The 17,930-nt window shown below is 50.1% G+C and overlaps 1 protein-coding gene across 26 annotated transcripts in view; it reads right to left on the bottom strand.

The window, feature by feature from the left end:
* afdna (afadin, adherens junction formation factor a) overlaps positions 1–17,930 on the bottom strand; it is a 73,667-nt gene that overhangs the window by 24,876 nt on the left and 30,861 nt on the right. For 12 of the 26 annotated variants that reach the window (XM_035524278.2, XM_081718041.1, XM_035524275.2 and 9 more), the window contains exons 4-20: positions 17,529–17,689; positions 16,941–17,101; positions 16,073–16,230; positions 15,090–15,183; positions 14,691–14,828; positions 13,719–13,763; positions 12,368–12,462; positions 11,706–11,959; positions 8,825–8,894; positions 8,532–8,638; positions 7,966–8,021; positions 6,145–6,350; positions 3,039–3,059; positions 1,774–1,919; positions 952–1,046; positions 290–555; positions 60–203 (exon numbers count right to left, since the gene is read on the bottom strand). In XM_035524278.2, the coding sequence (XP_035380171.1) occupies positions 60–203; positions 290–555; positions 952–1,046; positions 1,774–1,919; positions 3,039–3,059; positions 6,145–6,350; positions 7,966–8,021; positions 8,532–8,638; positions 8,825–8,894; positions 11,706–11,959; positions 12,368–12,462; positions 13,719–13,763; positions 14,691–14,828; positions 15,090–15,183; positions 16,073–16,230; positions 16,941–17,101; positions 17,529–17,689 (2,217 nt within the window). The remainder of the gene's footprint in view (positions 1–59; positions 204–289; positions 556–951; positions 1,047–1,773; positions 1,920–3,038; positions 3,060–6,144; positions 6,351–7,965; positions 8,022–8,531; positions 8,639–8,824; positions 8,895–11,705; positions 11,960–12,367; positions 12,463–13,718; positions 13,764–14,690; positions 14,829–15,089; positions 15,184–16,072; positions 16,231–16,940; positions 17,102–17,528; positions 17,690–17,930) is intronic. The other 14 variants (XM_081718043.1, XM_081718044.1, XM_081718048.1 and 11 more) reach the window with 3 other exon arrangements.

The raw sequence follows: 17,930 nt of genomic DNA, 5'->3' as shown, positions 1-17,930 counted from the left end.
TCAGTCTCGAAAGGGCGTTCCGTGACACATTTGTTTGCCCTTTGGGTGGGGTCACTCACAGGCGGGATGTAGGGCTCATCTGGGGCACAGTGGTAGTTGCTCATCAGGGCATTGAGCTGCAGGGAGTTGAGTTTGAAGCACGTGTTGTTGATGTTCTGGACGTCCTGAACGGAGTACTTGTCCATGGTGAGGAGGGTTGTGGCCTAGGGGTGAGATAAAGGGGCAGCGCGTGTGAGCAATGTACCCAAGTTATGAGGTGGAGCCGGTAGTTGGAGGGGCATGTGCGTACCTGCACTATCCGGCTGAGGTGGCAGTCTGCGGCCAGCTCCAGGCCCTGTTTCTCGGCCCACGCCTCGATGTGGCTGAGCTGCTGCCGCAGGATGGCGCCCCAGTAGTGGGAGCACAGGCCCGAGTCCGACTCCGTCACCAGCTTGTTGAAGAGCCACATGTTGATGAAGTGGAAGAGCTGAGAGAAGAGCTGGATGGTGAGGGCTGCGTTGACGCGGCAACGGCGCAGCAGTGACATGGCGCCAGTCAGGGTGTGCAGCACGTCCTCTGTGGGGCAGAAAGAGGGGCCACGGGTCACAGTCCGCGACCACTACACAGCGGCACAACGTAACAGAGCACGTAAGATGGGGGGGGGGGGAATGCTAAATGCTGTTCTGACTCAAAACCTCCACAAGGGGGCGCTCCTGCTGATAATGTCATGTGCTGATGTTTACTCTGAAGTGACTACCTACCTGGACCCTTTTCCTGGGAAGGCCACTGTGCTCTCATCAAGCAGAAAGTATAAAGCTGAAGATGAATCTAGCTGAAGCAATTATGCAACATCTTCACATAAACCTCTAAAAGTTTAGGTTCACAAAATAATTGCGCTAATTAGTTTGTTTCATGAACCCATCCTGTACACCTCTGCAGTGCTGACCGTGCAGCGGGTGGCTCTCGGCTCACCTATCTTGGGCCTCTGTGGGTTCTGCTCCTCAGGGTCATCCAAGAAGGCCGGCATGTAGTTATTGAGATCTGACTGCAGACAGTGCACCAAGTACCTGACGGGAAACAAATAATAGTTTTTATTTTCTTTATAGTTTGCACGGCAGGCGTGAATAAGGCTACTTGTACTGCAGAAGAATTAAGGCTGGAGTAGACGTTCGGGCCTGTAGTATTACACAGAGAGAGCTCCAGCAGTGTCCGGGCACAGTTCACATGAAGCCCAGTCAAAAAATACACACATACATACACATACCCCAGCACAGGATAGACATGGTGCAGGGTGAAGTCCAAGGTTTAGTGCTGCGTTTCTGGACTGCAGATAATAAAAACAAAGTAACTGAGTATGGCAACTTCCCTAAGTGAGTCATATGTGCATCATGTCAGGAGGAAGGGCCGGGAAAAAGAGCAGCAGTGTGGGCAGACCGCCCTGCGTTCAGTACCACACACACACACACACACACACACACACACACACACACACACACACACACCACCCTGTGCTCACCCACGCAGTGGCGGGCCAGCTGAGCTCATGTTTCGCCCTGCAGTTTTACACACCACTTTCAAATGATCCAGTAGCACACACGTGGCCGGTACTTTTTTCACTCTCACTCAAGGTAGGAGAGACTGAAACCATCTTGAATTTGTGTGCGAGGTAGTCTCTTTAAAGTAAACTGGGTTTATTTTAGAGAGTTTGATATGGATACTTCGTGTTATAGCATGCTCTGCAGATATGCATTTGTCTGTGTGTGTGTGTGTGTGTGTGTGTGTTTCCTTGCTCACTTGAAGGCCATCTGCACGAGGTGTGCAAGCACATCCTGGGCGTCCAGCGTGATTCGGCTCAGGTCTTTGTCTTGCTTGATGAAGTTGAGCAGCTCTGAGGCGTTCGCCATCCAGAAGGCCAGAGCACCTGCTATATTTTTCTGCTTCTGTGAGAGCGACAGAAACAGACACACAGTGACAGAGAGAGACAGACACAGACACAGAGAGAGACATAGAAAGACACAGAGACAGACACAGATAGGGAAACAGTTAGGCAGCGCTCCAGAGGGACGAGGCTGAGGGGTTTTCAACAGCCACAAGCAGCAGCAGCAGTAGCAGGAGCGGTAGCAGCAGTCCCAGGACAGCCTCACCCCCGGTCCAACCCACCCCAACTCCGCTGCAACCAGGCCCCAGGGGCCGTGAGCCTGCTGCTCACCAAGGGACGGGGCAGCCAGAAAAACTCTGCTCGCCCTGCTCCGGGTGTGTACGGAGGGTTCCAGAGATTGATTATGTCTCAACCAGACGACTGAATGGCTCCAGACTTGGCTATGGAGACCGAGGCCAACGGCAGAGAGAAAAGCGGTGTCTGGTTGCTGCGGAGTGAACCGTCCCCGTCGTGCAGAGCGTATACACACGGCCCAGGCAAGTGTGCACGCTCGCCGAACCAGAACCCTGTGTATACCGCACACGTCAAACCCACCGATGACGACGGCTGTCCCCCACCCCCCCCTTTTTGGTTTTGGCCATAGAACGCATCCAAAAAAAAAAAGAAAAGAAAAAAAGAAAAAGAAAAAAAAAGATGACATTAACCACAGACAAAACGATAAATTAATAAATTAATTTAAAAGAAAAATAAAACTAAACAAATAAGCGTAAGAATGCAGGGGTGTCTCTCATCCATACTGAAGGGCAGAAAGCAGAGATAACATGGAGATGCCAGAATTAAAATGTTGCCAGTCAGAGATCTTTAACTGGAGGTTTTAGTATCACATGGTCCAGGCTGGAGCTGAATGAGGGTTATGGTTTTATTTGTTTTAGAGAGTCCAGCTGCTGGAGGAGGATTATTGGCAGGTTTGGTTGGGTTGTTTGGTTTCTGTTAAGAAAGGGAAGGAAAAAAAAAAAAAAAAAAGACATGGAAGCCAAGCTGACTGTGGAGAGGGAGAGAGAGAGAGGGAGAGAGGGAGAGGGAGAGACAGAGACAGAGGGAGGGAGTGAGAGAGTGAGAGTGAGAGGGAGAGAGAGAGGTAGAGGTAGAGAGGGCTCTCCCTGGCAGTACAATCTCCTACCTGGTCACCTTCAGCAATCTCCTGTAGAGAGAGGAGGAGTTGGAGGAGGGGCAACAGACATCCAACAGGACAGAGAGAGAGACTGTCAACAACAGCCATGGCATGGACAGAGATTTCACAGGCATATTCACTCGCTTGCACACACACACGCACGCAAACGCACGCACACGCACGCACGACAAATGTGCACACAACAAACAGTCGTTGAACCCCTACTCTTACGCTCATTTCTACAATTTGTCCAGAGAAGCTCGAGCTAGAGGAGACTTTCATCGCTTCATTCTGGAGCACCACAACTGAACTGTACAAGAGAGGTGAGCTGCATAACGCAGTACGCTGTAATTAGAAAATCTGTTATTCTAGCCTCCGGGCTTCTGCATTTGACAAGTTACAGATTTACTGCAGACTAATTACACTGTTAGCATTAACGCTGTGTGCACAGCACACGACTTCAACCTCGATGTGAGTCTTGGGGATTGAAGACAAAACCCTTCAGTTTGGTGGCAAGCCATTGCTCTCGCCGTCTACGGCGCTCAGATTAGGGTGAACAGTTCAAAGAACTGAACAGTTTCAAACATCTGAACTTCCCGCGTCGTCTCACGTGAGCACAGGTTTGATCGGAAACCCTACCATCTAAATCGCATCAGTTTTAGTGCTGCCGTCAGTCACAGGACCTTAGAACAGTCCAGCACCTCTGAGTGTGAGTACATCTGTGACAAGTAGGCTAGCAATGAGCGGCAGCCAATGAGAATGCGAGAGAAACCCCCTACCGAATGGTTACACAAGTATAAGACGTTTATAGTTCTGATTCTAAACATCTTGTGTATAAAATACAAAGTGCTGAAAAAAACAGATGGAAGTTGAAGCTTTTGTCAATACCATCTTTTTTTTGTCAGTATGATTAGGGAAAGTGTTTGAGAGTGGGAGTGAATGAGAGGTTTTCGTTATTTTACTTGAGTGTTACGCTTCTCTTTTTTTGGTGTGTGTGTGTGTGTGTGTGTGTGTGTGTACCAGGTTCCACAGGTTTCACTTTTTCAGACTAATCGTGAACTGCTGAATGATGTGAATAAATGCTAGAACAGACTAGCTTTAGAACAGAACAGCTTTCTATATCTCTATAAAACATTCAATAAACATACGAATGGTTTTGCAGATACAAGCATGTCCATGAGTGTGAATGAACAAATCTGGCTGAGCTTTCTGAAAGGAACAAATGTTCCTGATGTTGTTAGCCATCAGTCAAATTATATAATTTTTTCAACTGAGTAAAATTTGATTTATTTTTAAGTTTATCATCATCACTATTTACCTCCAGCTCTCTTAAAAAACCAACCAACCAACCAACCAAACAAACAAAAAACCAGCCCTTGCTGTCTCCCCAACCAGATTTTTCGCAGGTTTATTTTTTTATTTCCCCTTTTTTTTGGTCTCGTTTCCGTTCTTATTCCGGCGGCATCTTGACAGTTCTCATGTGTGTTTTTGCTAAAGAGCGGTATTCGTGGATCATAGGGGTATGCACAGGTGAAAGATCGCACAGTGCTTTAGCCTCATCCGAGAGCACCCGTGTAACGAGCACACCTCTACGTCAACTAAACGAAACATCTCAGTTCTGAGATAGTGAAAGACCTGTAGAGTCCACTTGGCACATCGAGTGTGTCTGTAGGTTTTTGCCAGCATGTCGTCGATGTATATTTCATCTGCAGATAGTTACCGATTGAAGCTTCGGTGTGGAGCTTAAGGTCTGGATCACAGTAGACGAAAATCCACTTTTAACAGGATTTGCTTTTGTAAGACCTTTGCGCTGATTTTGCACACAGCGTGGAGGGTATTGATAGGGTATCAATAATTTCACTGATGCCCACAAATGCGCCGGTGTATATTTATCATATGTGCTAATACAGATGTTAGATATAGGACCATCTGTTAACTCAAGCTCCATGTGTGTAACGGGGGTCTAGGGGCCAAGCCCAGGGGGGACAAGACAAGGATGCATCGGTCTGAACTCTCCCCTACTGGGTGAAAGGAATAAGGAGACTGCTCTCCATGTCTGCTGAACTCTTTTGGTTATCTTGTCAGTTCCACAGGCCCACGGTCTGGGCAGCCTACCCAGAATACTGGCAGTTGAGTGGCAGGTAACCCATTGGAGCAAATAAACCCAGGACACCTGCCTTGCCCTCACCTGGCACGCCATCACAGGCCGGCTGCCTGACTGCTCTTTAACCGCAAATCTGGGGAACACCTCGGGCGAAACGGACAAAGACAAAAATGGACACAGAGACGGAGAGGGAGGGGGAGGGAGAAGAAAAAAGAGAGAGAGAGAGAGAGAGAGAGAGAGAGAGAGAGAGAGAGAGAGAGAGAGAGAGAGAGAGAGAGAGAGAGAGAGAGAGAGAGAGGAACAGCACTATCACATGAGCAGAGACAGTGATTTGCAGCACTAAGGATAATGTGATGTATTTTTTCCATCCCAGTCCTCAGGAGCAACCAGACAGTCCATATTCCTGCTCTAACGCAGCTCCCAGCTGTGAAAGTGCTCTTAACGGCTCGATTTATGCTCATCGGGAGACGGACCAGAGCAACAAAACACACAACCCAACGGTTGGGTCCTGTGGGCTGGGTGGGGAAGCGCTGAGCTATGCCGTGCCTAAAACGTTACATCTGCTGGGTCTGCTGCTACAAACAGCTACAGCACGCACGCACGCACCCAGGGAAAGCAGCGACGCCTGGCCCAGCTCCTGGTGATCTGCTGCTCTGCAGAGTTCACACCCTAACGCACCTCGTCCGCCCTGCGAATGCTCTGCTGCGGAGCGCCGTCTGCCGGGTGAGGTGCGCTCAGGGCGGCAGGTTCCCAGGAGCGGGGTGGAGAGCTCAACCGCACAAAAGCCAGCCACAATCGCGGAGCGGCGTCGGGAGCGCGCGAGTTGAGACGAGAGCTCGCCTCGTTTGATATGTTCAGCTGAACTTTCTTAACACAGCCAATGAGCTGACCCCGCCCAAACCTCCAGCTTCTGCCGATTTCAAAAGGTACGCGTGAACCTTTCCCTGGACTAGCAGATGTTTGCTAGGGGTGGCGTGGGACAGGTCAAGGGCAGAGGAGGCAAACACTCACCTGGATGACGCCTTCCATCATGTTCACCATCTTGTTGACGATGGCGATGACCTTGTGCGTGCGCTCAGACGGGCTGATGTCAGGCCGGTAGTGGCTGGACAGGACGTAGCGGCAGGTCATGTACAGCACATAGGTGGGCGACAGCTTGAAGTGCACAGTGGAGCTGTTTGTGTAGTTAATGATGGCTGACAGGAAGGCATCCTCGGCTGAGGGGGGGGGGAAGCAGAGAAACAGCACGATTCAAGAGAGAATCGACACTCGAAAAAGGAACGACGTTAAGTCCTTGGCCAGCAGCCATTTATATAAAAACAAAACGAAAAAAAACCCAAAAAACCTTACTTTAAGGTGTAAAGCTGAACACTAATAAGCAATAAGTTCACCGAGAGGTCAGAGGAATAAGTTGGGTGATAACATTGTCCTGCTGTGAAGAGGAAACTCCACTGAGAATCAAAGTCAGCATGAAACACAAACACGCACGCTCTCACGCCATTAGCACACTAACGGCATCCTCGTGTGGAAAATACAGAGGTGGCCGGGGAGGTCATGACTGGTCTGGCAGCCTTGGCCTCGTACACCAACGCTGCACAGCCATCGCTCCTCCGTCTCAAAGTAAGCCGTTCTTTTCATGCGCGATGGCGTTTGCATTCGCCATCTAGTGTTGACTTCGGGGATGGAAGAGAAATTGAATTTCATGTTCAGCAGCCACAGGACGGATGGTTATAGACTTACATTTATATTAGTCCAGACTTGGGCAAGTTGTTTGAGTCTCTTGCCACCGCTTGCCTACTTTGCATGAACATTTCCATTCGCCACGGGAAGCTGGCTCCAGGCTATCTCCTTTGATGTCATTTTGAGAGGAAATGCAAACTAGTATGAGGCCCAGCGGAACGACACAGGGGATCCACATGGATGACAGCACGGTCATCTCCGTGCTGACCAGGAAAAGCCTGCCATGCCGATCCAAGGTGTCACACACGTAACAGCAACAGACACTGAAACTGCAGTGAAATGGGAAACAGCCATACAGGCGCCAAGGTGCCAAGGCCTACAGCCATACAGGCGCCAAGGTGCCAAGGCCTACAGCCATACAGGCGCCAAGGTGCCAAGGCCTACAGCCATACAGGCGCCAAGGTGCCAAGGCCTACAGCCATACAGGCGCCAAGGTGCCAAGGCCTACAGCCATACAGGCGCCAAGGTGCCAAGGCCTACAGCCATACAGGCGCCAAGGTGCCAAGGCCTACAGCCATACAGGCGCCAAGGCCACACAGTGTCATGCAGTGGGAACAAAATTGTGGCAGAATAAGTACTCTCTAGCCTGCTGCAGTGTAACCCCTGGTCTCAGATCAGTGGACTGTGCAGTAGGGCCTGGGTTTCCGTCCACAGTTCACTGGTCCATTACAGATAATGCGTTTCATTTTTAGAATCTTTTTATAGAAAGTGTCCAATACTGTTGTTTCAATCCAAAATAACCTCCCCTATTGCACACTGGTCATCAATATTTTTCCATTCATCGATTTCTGGGAGGACCAGCCTCCCTCCAGCTCGCTACACATTTATTGCTCCAGCAGTCTGCCCTCTAACTGCACCCACCACTGAGGCCATGGCACCACCCAGCCAGTCTGGAAACAATTTATGCAAACGAACGCAGAACACCTGCCGGACCATGGACAAACAGACCGGCTGAAACATAAAACACCTGACAACAACAAAAAACACAGCACTAAGCAGCCGCAATAAGGGGCTCAGGCTGGGTGTGCGCGGTGTCCGAGCCGGGTGTGCAGCGTGGGCGGTCGGGCGGCTAAGCGCCGTACTGGTACTTACAGTTGTCCCGGAACTCGATGCTGGCCGGCAGCGTGAGCTCGGGGCCGTCGTGGGACCTGTGGGGAGAGAGGAGGTGCTCAGTGACCCAGCTCACGTACGCTACGTTCACGCCGCTGTCCACAGACACCCACCGCTCCAGAGAGCCCGCTGCGCTCCTGCCATACAGCATCGCGTGTGCCAGTATGTGTGTATAGGGGTCCAGTGACGCTGGATTATTGATGAGAGGATTGGGTTTATAATGACTGTAAGGGCTCAGGTATCTGAGGTTGAGTCACAAGGTTGTGGGTCAGGTTTCATACATGTTTCTTCGTTTTGGTCAGTCAATGCTACTTCCAACAGCTAACTTAAGCTATGCGCACTTTATCTCCACACACACACACACACACACACACACACACACACACACACACACACACACACACACACACACACACACACACACACACACACACACACACACACCCTACATGGTGAGGCCTAAGCACCTGTGTGCAGATAGAGGTTGTACTGCGTGGCTGATGTGAGGAGGGGTGGGTCAGGGGGGCAGGGCAGTGTGAGCAGCTCACCTCCCGTCATGCTTGCTGAAGTCCTGCTGCTCCCCACGGATCATGGGCTTCACCATGCCTCTCTCACTCATGTTAGCAGAGCGATCCATCTCCAGTTTGCCTGAGCTCTGCAGAAGTGCACAGATGCAGGCCCAATCAGACAGAATTCATCTACATCATGTGTGCGCACATACACGCGCATACACGCGCATACACACACACACACACACACACACACACACACACACACACACACAGAGAAAAACAGAGCGAGCGCGAGAAATAAGAGCAATAGACTGTGAGAGAGTTGATACCTTGCTAGTGGGGAGGGCAGTATTGCTGTGAATGTCCCCGTGCAGGTCAAAGGTTGTCTCTGGGACACTCCTGCAGAAGAGAGGAATTTATGAAAGAAGGGAGAACATGAGAAGCCAGAGCAAGACCACAACATTCCTGACAATGGCAAGACATGCAGAGAACTCCTACATGTGCACTTACACACAGCTGCACGAAAACCACAGTTGAAGGAAAACAACAACAGCAGCAAGCTAAAGTTTTACCCTCACCCACTGGGGACCGAATACAAACAGACACACACAGACAACTCCCTACGCCTCCCACGCACACACGCTTGGAAGTCCTGCAGTCAGTCAACGACTATGTCGGCTAAATGAATGAGTAGGATTCCCGCCATCTAAATATATACCCGCGGAGCATTTTAATTCAGTTTCACAAAACCACATGAGAAGAGAAGCACGCTGAGTAAAGCAGTCGGGTTTGGAAGGTGCTCTGCAGGCGGAGAGAGGCCACTCCTCCTCACCTTGATGCCCCGCCTCCGCCCCCACACACACACGCGCTACCGAGCATGCTCCAACACAGCGTCACAACTCCCCCTCTGATTATGAGGATTTTCCATTTAGCTGCATTAGATGTGAAACATGGTTCTAACATTTGTATTCTGTGCATTAGGGAGGATTTAGGAGACTAAAACAGACAGAAAAGTCCCATTAACAACAACTCTCTATTCCTCTTGATGAGGCTTTCACAATAGCAAAAATAAAGAGGCATCAAAAAATGTTAATTAAATTAAATCACCACATCCCGTCGCCAGGGCCCTGTGTCTCCCCAAATATTGTGCTCTCCAACATCCTGTCCCATCCTGCTTACAAATATAACCCCTGCAACATGAAACGGGGGATGAGATCTGTAGACATGAGGGATGTCACACTAGTGCCTTCCCCGTCAACACAAAACTTATTCTAGCACAGCACAACACTCTGTGTTTACACAAACACAGAAATCTAGTTTCTCTATTAACACAGACATAGCGACCGCGTATTAGACACATGACGCACGGGACAAAATGTACAAGGAATGCCCTAAAGGCTGTTGGACTCTAAGTCCTAAAAGCTTCTACATACACACAATTCCACATCACAGTTCGGAAGCAATCTCACCAATCTGATCTGATGCTGATCTAAAAGAAGACACAGCAAGAAGCTGTGAACTCGTGCTATAAACATCTGTAAGGCAACATACTGTCAGCGCCCTGCACCCCAACTACAAAGACCAACACGGCTTCTACTCACCAGTGCCGCGCTGCGCTCCTGTGAGCCTGATGGTGTACACTGGAACCGGCTGGCCCAGGATTTTCTCCTTAACTACAGGGAAGGACGTGCGTGCGCGCGCGTGTGTACGCAACTGCCCTGCCTCTAGCACACACGCTGCCAGTCGCTCCCTCTGCAGTGACACGGCGCCACACCCACTCACCTCCAGCTAACCGAGCCCACAGTGATCAGATCGGAGAGGCTCTTGGTGAGGCCTGAAGTGTGCCACGACCTCACGCCCCCTTTCTTCTCCCTTTCCTTCATTCTCTCTCTCGCGCGCGCTCTCTCGCTCTCCCCCGTTCTGCTGTAGTGACCCCCTTTGCGGTGGCTGCCTGGCTGCTACAGTAATTACAGACTTAGTGGAGCAGCTGGGACAGGCATTGCAGAGGACAGCCTTCAGGAAGGCCCCCACCCGCTTCTCACACACGTGGAGCATTTGTTGCCATGGTAGCAGAGTGCCCAGCACACTCGTGACCAAGAGCGACAGCAGGAAAATCGTGAGGACAACCGCTGACGAGGCAAACGCTGAGCTACAATGCAAACCACATGCTTCTCACACACACACACACACACACACACACACACACACACACTGCTGCTCTAATAGGCTTACATACTATAGGTGGGTAGAATGTGACAATTACAGTTGGGAAGGGAATCATTGTCATATTAGCATCTGCTGAAGTCTGAAATTCTGATGTCTAAATACAAAAACATTTTGTGACAGTATTGCCTCAAGTTTATTAAAAAATAAGGCAAAAAAACAAACAAAACAAAAAAAAAAAACTATGAAGTATATTCAACTATTATAAAATTATACATACTACATATGAAACAAACCCAGCACATTCACTGAACGCACTCCACACATTCTCTTCTCTATTCCCCCGCCTCCGGCAAAAATGGAAGTGCCAGAAATAGCTCCGCTCTGCGAGCTGAACTGCGGAGTCTCAGCAGCGACTGTGCAGCAAACTAATGTGATCACAGGCTATGCTCGGCAGCGCTGTGACACCCTCTTACAGCGTGCTGGCATAAAGAGTTCTGCGCTCTCGAGCTGGAGCGAGGCGTCCTCAGCCCCGGCCCACAGCACACCTGTCTGGGCTCCTTTCTTCAGCCCGATCGTGTTTCTGTGCTCACGCCTTTCCTGTCCCTCATTTCTCATGGCAGACTAGAGGAGGAAGCTACGCCAGCCTTACTGGATTCCAGACTGCGGAATTAATCATTTATCCACGGAATATAAACACGCATACGCGCACAAAACCGTGTGTTACATTATTTGGATACATCGCAAGTCTATTTAATCAACTGTAGCCAATGGGCAGGGGGGAGCAAAGCAGTCAGTCCAGCCACAGGGAGAGTGTTACAGCAGTCAGCTGCCACTTCCTGTGTCTGTGTTTATAAAGCTGCTCTCCATCGCGCAGCCCCCTACCAGAGTTCCACTAGATTTCTCCCTGGAAGCAGATTCTCCCTGGAAGCAGATACTCTCTCGCATGCATCACACTCCCACCCTCATCGGAACAACGATGGGACGGGTTACAGCGTGATGCGACCCGCCGCAGCTCGGGCAACAGAGCCGACAGCAGCCGCTCACCCCGATTTGTGTCTGCCCTTCACCATGGGCCCCGGGTCCCTCTTGGCCATGGCGTGGTCGTAGCTGGGGTCCACGAACTTGAAGACGTGGGCAGCGCCGAACTGCAGCGTCATGCCGCTGCGTAGAACCGTGGTGTCCGAGATCCTCTGGCCATCCACGAAGGTCTCGCCGTCCAGGCTGGCTGGGGTGACCGTCACCAGGCCGTCAGCGTGCATCAGGTTGCAGTGGTGGGGGAGGATGCCCGGCCCAAACAGCTGCGAAGGGGGAATTAATGATGGTACTGGTAGAAAGTGTGCTCATCAGAACATATGATAAAAGTTGCCCAGTACATCAGTGTATAGGAACTGCAATGTTCTAACATTTGCAATTACTATCAGGTTATTTTATTTTGATTTTATTTTGTTTTTAACATGTAGCCAATTTTTCCAAACACCCAAGGGCATACATGAGCAAATATATATGTAAAGGTATTAAGGCCTCTCCTGTAGTAGTGAGTAGGGTGTGGGGTAAGGCCTCTCCTGTAGTAGTGAGTAGGGTGTGGGGTAAGGCCTCTACTGTAGTTGTGAGTAAGGTGTGGGGTAAAGCCTCTGCTGTAGTAGTGAGTAGGGTGAGTAGGCCTTTCCTGTGGTGGCAGTAGTGTGCAGGTGTGCTTTTCTGCTCACCTGGATGTTTCCGTCTTCACCCCGCTCTGAGCCGACCTCAGTTACACTGTGCTGCAGTCGGTAGAGTTTGGGCTTATCCCTGGAGTCTGAACCATCTACACACAAGTGACATCACACACCCACAGTCTACAATATGCACGTTATTCTTATGCAAAACACACACAACCTGCTTTTCTCAACACTCATATTCGCAAAACATTTCACATCACTGATGTATACAGTAATTCATACACTAAAGAATCCACTTATGCGGGTCCTCACACATCTCGCGTATATTGAACATCAACTACTGCACCACTGCTACCCTAAGCAGGAATCACAGCAGAATACGGAGCTCTCTGGTTCTGTGGAATCATGCTCTGGACAGACGAAGGCCAAACACGGTCGCCTCGCGGAATCGGGAGGATTATGCGGCAAAGACGGCATCTTATTATTGTTGAATTTGGAATGGACATGATTACGCAGCAGAACGGTAATGATACGTTTTTATAGGCTTTTTGGAATGTATGAGGTCTTTTTGGTATTCGGTGTCCAAAGAAAGCTATTAATATAGGAATCAGGAAGTAAACAAACAGGACACTGTCAATCTGACCAGTTATTTGCTACTATGCAGTATTAATCGGACACCGTGTGAATTCCTGTTCCTCCTGCTGCTCGCAGACACTCTATAATTGATTTAAATCTTTTTGTAATAAAACATGCAGTTAGACAGTGTTTTTTGTAAGGCTGAGTAAAAATATTGATTTTCTAATTGATTGTTGATCCAATCAGTGCTTACAATTAAACATGTATGTTCTAGTGCATGCAGGTACACAGCTGTGCTGCTGAATCAGTGCTGACTGCTGATAAATAATTGCATGTATTGATTTGATCCCTAACTTCACATTAACGTTTTCAGTAATGCACCATGCAACAAATTTAACATCATGTAATCAACATACAGCATTCATTCTTAGGAAATCCCTGTGACAGGCAACACTAATTATATTGATATTAGAAACTGATTATCAGACTGTACAAACTGAAATGGAATCAAATTGGATTTTGTGAACCAGAATGCATACTCAGCCCTAGGTAGCTTTGGAATTGACCATGATGTGCTTAGAAGCGACGACTTCCCTTGATCACAACACTGTACTGGCATATTGCCCACCAGAATACAGGAGTGTTATAAAGTATGGTGGAATGAGGAGCTTAACATACGTGAAGTTTGATTACTGCAACGTTTACGGTTAATTAGTGATATGGACAAAGCACATAGAGAAAAATAAATTATAGTCAACTAAAGGTTTTTCATTCAAAGATGGAGTGGGAGGCAGAGTGGCGCGGCAGGTGAGGAGAGGTGCATTACCTTCGGGCTGTCGGTAGGCGTAGTAGGCATAGTGATTCCCCCGCCCTAGGACAGGACGCATGCAGAGAAGCCAGGAGCACACAGCCACAGCATGGGCGCACACACACACGCACGCACAAACACATGCGCCCACGCACACACCATGCAGAGGGAGAAATGGATAGATAGGCAGAGAGAGGGAGATGGAGAGATAGAGGGATAGACAGAGAGAGATAAAGAGATGGGTGACACAGCAGAAGAAAGGAGAGGAGGGGGGGGAAAAAAAAAAAAAAAAAAAAAAAAAAAAAAAAAAAAAGCACCATAAGCAGGTTGCCGCTCTGATGTTTGTTAGCCTTCACCACCCCAACCCCTGAGCCCAAGACCCCTTTACCCAGACCCGATATTTCACCCCACGCCCCTCAGCTTCACATGTTAAACTTTATTATATTTATTATTTTGCATGTTCATATAAAGCGCATGGACATTAATGAGCATTGGTTATTTACACATATGTACACTTGCAGAGAGAGAGGGGTTAGTGCATCACACGGACAGTTCTGGTCAGTCAGGAGGAAGGTGAGAGTGGAAGCAGCAGTGGGGCAGTGTTAGAGCCTCACTAGTGGGAGCTGTGACTACAGTGGGCAAAGGGCCACACATGCCTGACTACAGGGGCCACAGTGCAGTATTTCCCTGAATAAAGGGGCCACGGCCACTACGTCCCTGACTACGGTGGTCACAGGTCCGACGCCCCTGAGCAGCTGTCTGTTAAGAGAGTAGAAGCCTGTGAGGTGTATCTGAGGGACCTGGCCCCTGACCTTCAGCACGCCCACCGCCCTCTGGCCCTCAGATGTGGGAAGAGGCATACAGTAGCCATCAACACGGACTGGCTAACAGGTGATGGCTGAATATTAACCTATTTTAAACTGATGTACTAGCTCCAAGATCTTGTAAAACATTCAGAAATGTGTGTGTGTGTGTGTAGGTCTGTCCCACCTGGGCTCAGCTCGACCAGGTAGGGCAGCTTTTCCGGGGGCAAGGCTCCATGCAGGGAGCCCATGCGGTCATCCGGCTTGCGGCCCTTCTTAGGGGCGTAGTCTGGAGGCCTCTTCTTCAGCTGGAACACTAATGCCTCTGTAAGAGCGCAAGAAGTAACGCCAGCAGAGGGCGCTATTCGTAACCCACGTGCACAGAGACCTTAATACTGTTCAGTGCTGTTATTTACTGTGATTGTCTAAAAGGCTAAATTACTCTGGCTTCTCGCATGCATGATGCGTTTATTGCATTTTTACTGCAATCTAGCTGATTATAAAGTAAGAATCTAGTAAATATCAGCACTCATCTGGAGGAAAGGGAAAATAAAAATGGAACATTAGTGTGTGTGGTATGTGGGACCTTTATCGCTGGTCCAGTCTCTGAAGATCTGCAGCGGGCACTCCGCGTCCTCCAGTACGGTCTCCTTCACAGGCTTATCGTCAGAATGCACCACCTGCGCAAGACACAGGAGCCATTGGGTTCGGTCAGGGGACGAGAGGAGGCAAGCATGCTGTGTGGCTTCTGCGTGCTGCTGCTGGGCTAACGTGGAAGCGGAGCCCCCACTGAACTTAAAACGGGAGGCGCTAGCGGACGCTTCACCCCCCCCCCCCCCCCTTTGGGCTGCGTGAGTTCACTGAGGCCTTTACTAATGAGCTGCGTGTTTAATTAAAAAGGCTCTTGATGCGATTGGTTGAGGAGAACATTGGGAGATTGGGAGAAGGCACGGCGGGGAGGTTAGAGGGTTTGGCACCGGCAACGTTTTGTCACGCGCTGAAAGCGTAGCAGTTTCGCATCTTTCTGAAGCAGAGATCTGCATCAACCCCTCTCTCTACCCCCAACCCCCCACCCCCCACCCACCTGTCTCTCTTTCCAAGACCCTCTGTAGCTGCCCTCGCATGCTGAGCTGGCATCTGAGAACCGAACAATTCAACGACTCAGCATCACAGAAACATCGCATCGTGGCTTTAATCCAGCACGCTCAGGACGGTCTGAAATATGAATGATTTCCCTGGTAGAAGGGCAATGACCGGAAACAGCTTGATAATAATGCTAAAGTCTTGGCCAAACACACAGCAAGGAGTCTGGCTAGTGCACACGCCCGCTTTTAAACATTACTAGTGTTTTTTTTCCCACCAAATCGGAAGCATGAAAGGGAGCTCTAGTAAATATCTGTAAGAGGGTCGTGACTGTGAGCCAGGGCTCTCCATAGCATCTGTGCATCAAATATGCTCCATAACAATGAACAACAGTCAAGCGCACGCATACGCTGTTGTTCAACTGTGGGGCTGGGCTGCAGTGTCCCCGGAGGGCTGGAGGGTGGGCGGTGGGGGTGTGGCTCTCACCTGGGCGATGCAGTACTCTCTGGGATTCTCCTTCTCCAGTCCGTACTTCTCCAGGGCCTCGGCCACGGCGAAGTCGGCCGTGTCGGTCGTGGAGAGCAGGATGGTCTTGTAGGGGATGTTGGGCTTCAGACTGTCCGCATAGATCCTCAGCGTCCCCCCTGAGATATGAAAGCGAGACAGAGAGAGAAAGAAACAACAATATGTTTTCATTCTGAGGAATTCGGTGCTGCCTTCCTCCGTCCCTCGCTCGCGCCTGCCTCTGCCGAGGAGGCACATCTGCTCTGCACATCCGGCCCGTGTCCTCTGTGCACCGCCTCACGCCGGCTAGGGGGGGAGGCTCCATCCACGCCCGGCCCACAGTCCCCGAACCGAAAGCGCTTGTAGAGAGAAACCCCGTGGGTCATCCCACATATTAAGGCACATCTGGATCTTTTATCCGAGCTGGCCGGGACCGAAAGAACAAACTTGTCAATCTGCTCCAAGCCCCTGTGTACATGGAGCTCCAGAAGGAGGCTCACGTCCAGATCTGCAGGGCAAAGCCACATAGAATAAAACGTATGCTGAGGAGTTGCCAGGCTCTCTGGAGCGCAGGCTGCTGGTCACAGGTCACCAAGAACAGTCAGATCCAACCTACCGTCATGAAGTCAATCCCGGCACACATGCCTGCAGTCCCAGTTTATACAGCAGAGGCCCAAACTGGGACACACAAACTGATTACAGCATATTCACTGCGCCAAACACCCCTGGATGCCGCTGTTGGGCATGTCACTGTGCATGTGGGTGTGTTACTGTGTGTTTACCCGAGCCGTGCCAGCTGTCACTGCTGGGCGTGTTACTGTGCGCGTGTGTTACACGCGGGTTCGTTTACCTGAGTCGGGCCGGCCATCACTACTGCGAAACTCCTGCATCCTCTTCTCCAGCTTCTGCTGTCTTCTCCTCTTCATCACCACCTCAGGGTTGGAGATGGTGCGGGTGAAGCTGGTCTCGGGCATGTCCTTATACACCTCCGCCGCCAGCCGCGAGTTCTCCCTAAATGGCACACGCGTGCACGCACACCCACACAAATAAGAGTTAGACAGTGAAAAGTGGGTATGGACAAAACTGGCTGTTAATGCACCGTGGCATTACATTTTTACAAACTAGTGAAAGAAGCACTGCTTTAACACAGTGCTTCTGAACCAGTACCCAACCACGTTAGGAACCCACCCAACACACACACACACACACACACACACACACTCACACACACACACACACACACACACTCACACACACACACACTCACACACACACACACACAGAAAAATATCAAGGCTGCAATGTGCCTCAAGTTTAATTAGTAGTGTTATAAAGCTGCTTGTTCATCCCTAGAAAATCTAATGACCATCCCTACAACAGGGACGGGGACGCCCCGCACGGCCCACGGCCTCGGGCATGAACAACCCCTGGTGCTCACCCGTCCTCTCTGTTCAGCGCGTGCTCGTCGCCGTCGGGGATCCGGGCAAAGGCCTCTTTGTCCTTCCTCTTCTCTTTCTTCTTCTCCTTCTTGGACAGCGTCCTTTTGAAGTTCTGGATCACGCCCTCCTTCTCTTTCTCAGGGCCATTGCTCTGTGTTTTCTGGGGGAAGAGAGAGATGGGATGTGAGGAGAGGGCAGGAGGGGTGAGAGGAGTGGCCCGGGCGGGCGTCTGCGACGATGAGCCAGATGTTGGGGCGCATTAGGCAATATTGCCTTGAGTCCCGAGTAACCCAACAACAAATTGCACAACTCTCCCGAGAATTTAGTAAAGTGGGGTTCCATAATACTCTCATGAGTGAATAAAGCCAAAATGGGCCAAAAGAAAAGAATCTTGACAGAAG

The sequence above is a fragment of the Electrophorus electricus genome, chromosome 7 (assembly GCF_041902795.1).
Source record: "Electrophorus electricus isolate QZ-2024a chromosome 7, ASM4190279v1, whole genome shotgun sequence".
Taxonomy (NCBI): domain Eukaryota; kingdom Metazoa; phylum Chordata; class Actinopteri; order Gymnotiformes; family Gymnotidae; genus Electrophorus; species Electrophorus electricus.
This window is presented reverse-complemented; position numbering and strand designations above follow the sequence as displayed.